At 62.8% G+C, this 3416-nt stretch overlaps 1 protein-coding gene across 1 annotated transcript; it reads left to right on the top strand.

Annotated features, from left to right (window-relative positions):
* Positions 1–1662: 1662 nt before the first annotated feature.
* Positions 1663–2497, top strand: EMIHUDRAFT_440537 (glucose 1-dehydrogenase). The gene has a single exon (XM_005788846.1). It carries the CDS (start codon positions 1682–1684, stop codon positions 2435–2437), a length of 756 nt encoding a protein of 251 aa, XP_005788903.1. The 5' UTR covers positions 1663–1681; the 3' UTR covers positions 2438–2497.
* Positions 2498–3416: the final 919 nt, after the last annotated feature.

Genomic DNA, 3416 nt, shown 5'->3' with positions numbered 1-3416 from the left:
AGGGGGGGGGGGGGGGGGCATGACGCAGCACAGCCGGCGAAGAGAGACCTCTTCACAGACATCCAGAAGGCGCACGACCCTGTACCGTGTTTGTTATGACCCCCACCCCAATGAACACACCAGTGAGGGAGGGCGAGACGATCGAGGGGTCCCGTACCACGCGGAATCGACCCTATCCAGTGCTCAAATCCAGAAGGCGCACGACCCGGGCCGCACACGAGAGGAGCACAGTGACAGCCACAGGCACGCAACCACGGCGTCCCTTCACACAAAAACACAACCACGGACCCAAGACGCACAAGCTCAGACAGTCGAGACAGGGATCGACCGCAACGACAGTCAGAAAATGTAAATGTGACGTCGCTCGCCGCGAGTGTAGGCGGCGGTGCTCCTCGGAAGGCGAAACCGGCACCGTGTAGGTGCGGCGCGTTACGACGCGGCGCTGAGGGCGTTGCGCGCGCTGCGGCTGCCGGCGCGCTCGAAGGTGGCGGCGCCCGCGCGCTGGTACGCGCAGGAGCTGGCCGCGTTGCGCAGGCAGGAGGGGCGACACGAGTTGTGTGCAGCGGGGGGTGATAGGGATTGTCGGGGTGTGCGCGGAAGCTGCGCCACGGACAGCGAGAGGGGGTGGAGGGCCCTGCTCCCCCGCTTCTTGCTCCACCCCTTAGTTACGATGGGTGCGTCCCTCCTCAGCTTGGGGCCACATCGATCCTGCTGAATACTACTCATTTACGTCTGTTTTCGCACTCGTCCACTGGCGGTCGGCGTCGTTTTTGACCGACGCTGTCTCGAGTGACGAGTCTCGCCGTCGCGGCGGCCGGAGAGAGAGTGGCCTCAGTCGTTGCAAAGTGCTCAAGCGCGTCCCATGTGCACCGCGTCTCGGCCGGCGCCCGGCGGGGTGCGATTATCGTGTGACGCCAAAAAAGAAACTCTTCGAAATCGAATCGCACCTCCCAAGATAGCCGTACAAATCTAGACAACAACAAAATCGACAACAACAAAATCTCTCTCAAATCTAGACGCCTAGACCGGACGCGGAACCATCCACATCATCACTGGCTCGCGGCAGTAAGGGCACTCTCGCATCAGCTCAGAGCATGGCCCACAAGCACACAGGTGCCCGCACGGAACCGCAGCATGCGACTTGACTCTCGCGAAACACACGATACACGTGGTCTCTCCCCCCATCGTGGATTCGGGGGCAGGCAGCCGGCCGCCCCGTGTCGAGGCCGGCGTCCGCTAGCGAGACGGCAGCAAGCGACTCGGTGACTGGCAGATGCTGCTCCGCCGCCTCTCCCGCCTCGATAAGCAATGCCCGTTGCTTGTGCCGCATATTGGACATGCCGCCCGAACGTCGTGCTTTTGTTGCGCGCGCGCGCTGTGTTGCTTGTGTCTTGTGAGCTTGTGTGTGTCTGTGAGTCGCTCGAGCGTGTCGTCGTCAGCTGTCTCGCGTCCACCCAACCGCGTTGGTGTCCAGTCGTTACACACACACAGACACACACACACACACACACACACACACACACACACACACACACACACACACACACACACACACACACACACACACACACACACACACACACACACACACACACACACACACACGCGCAACAAAGGCGCTCTCAAAGAAGAAGAAAAACGGCGGGGAGGAGAGGGGTGGTGCTCGCCGTCGCAATCGGACATGGCGGCGACGTCGCCAGTCATGCTCGTAACCGGCGGCAGCCGAGGCATCGGTGCCGCAATCTGCCGCCGCGCTGCAGCCGCCGGCTACAACGTCATCATAAATTTCTCCGGCCGTTCCGACGCGGCAGAGACGACCGCCGCCGCTGTCCGTGCGGCTGGGCAGCGAGCGCTGACGGTCCAAGGGAACATGGGCCAAGAGGAGGACATTCGCGCGCTATTTTCCGCCGCACATCAGGAATTTGGAAAATTGGACGTGCTGGTCAACAACGCCGGCATCACCGGAGGTAAGAGCCGCGTCGAGGATGTGGACAGGCACACCCTCGAGCAAGTAGCCGCCGTCAACATCGTCGGCCCCGTCCTGTGCTCGCGCGAAGCGGTGCGACGCATGTCAACGCGCCGCGGCGGCAGCGGCGGCGTGATCATCAACGTGTCTTCTCGCGCCGGGGCGCTCGGCGGTGGCGGCGAGTGGATCCACTACGCGATGTCAAAAGGCGCGCTGGATACGTTGACGCGCGGTCTCGCCGTCGAGTGCGCCGAGGACGGAATCCGCGTCGCCGGCGTCGCCCCGGGAATCATCGACACTGACCTGCACGCAGATGCCGGAGACCCTGAGCGAGCCGCCCGGATGGCGGGTGGCATTCCGCTGAAGCGGCCCGGGTCGCCGGAGGAAGTGGCCGACGCCGTCGTCTGGCTGGCGACCGACGCCGCGTCCTATGTCACCGGTGCCACCCTCGACGTCGCGGGCGGTCGTTAGAATGCGTCGGCTAGAGTGGAGAGAGTGAGGCTGATGTATCAGGAAAAAGAAAAAAGAAAACGACGACGGAGCAAACGCTGAGAACCTTTACAATGGAAACCAAGCCGGCACAACTAATCGCACCTCTGATGCAACTTCACGCACACCACACCCTCTTGGTTCATCCATCTTTGCGGGCAAGAGAGGCGGAGGACGGTGGGGCGGGCAAGAAGGCGCCGTTGAGGAGCTCCGCGGTGGCTTGCACGGTGACAGGGGCGAGGGAGTCGGCGAAGGCATGCGCGCTGATGGTGATTCGGTTGAGGCCGCTGGCTTGCCATTTGGCCTGTAGGCATTTAGCCAAATGCCTCGCTCCTCGCACACACGGGCCAATGTCTTGAGTTCCTTGTCGCCAATCTGGTTGGAGTGGAGTGCGAGCGACTCGAGATGTGGGGCGGCTCCCTCCTTCCTGAGGGCGGCTATCAGCGCCTTGGAGCCCTTGCTGCCTATCTGGTTGCGGCTGAGATCGAGCCTCTCCAGCCGCGGTGCCGCCACGCTTGCGAGGACCTCCGCCAGCTGCGCCGCCTCCGCGTCGCCCCAGCCGAGGTTATATGGTAGTCCAGCACAGTTGCCTTGCCAAACTGCTCCTCGAAGGCTGCCTCGTACAGCCGCTTCACGAGTGGTGTGTCATCCTTGCCGTTCGTGAAGCTCTTCTTCTCCAGCTCCGCGGCAAACTGCGACGGCAGCAACGGCGGTCGGCGGCCGCCGCCCTTGATGCACTCACCGACGAGATCGCAGTAGAAGCCGTCGTACTCTTTGTCATCGTGCATCAGGCCGAGGTCGAGCGACAGCCTGCCGTCCTTGGTCAGGCTAGCCATGGCGTTCTCGGTGAAGCACCAGCCGCGGTCAAAGTACTCAGCCACATTAGCACCCTCGGGCTGGACCTCCTTCTTGTGGCCTGGGGGTGAGGTCGTCAGCCGCAGCACGATCGTGAACTGGTGTG

This window comes from Emiliania huxleyi (genome assembly GCF_000372725.1).
Source record: "Emiliania huxleyi CCMP1516 chromosome Unknown EMIHUscaffold_131, whole genome shotgun sequence".
Taxonomy (NCBI): Eukaryota; Haptophyta; order Isochrysidales; family Noelaerhabdaceae; genus Emiliania; species Emiliania huxleyi.
The sequence above is the reverse complement of the archived record's forward strand: the minus strand, read 5'-3'. Positions and strand labels throughout refer to the sequence as shown.

Excerpts from the sequence above, each read along its gene's own strand:
- EMIHUDRAFT_440537 (XM_005788846.1), top strand. The coding sequence starts at position 1,682 with ATGGCGGCGACGTCGCCAGTCATGCTCGTAACCGGCGGCAGCCGAGGC.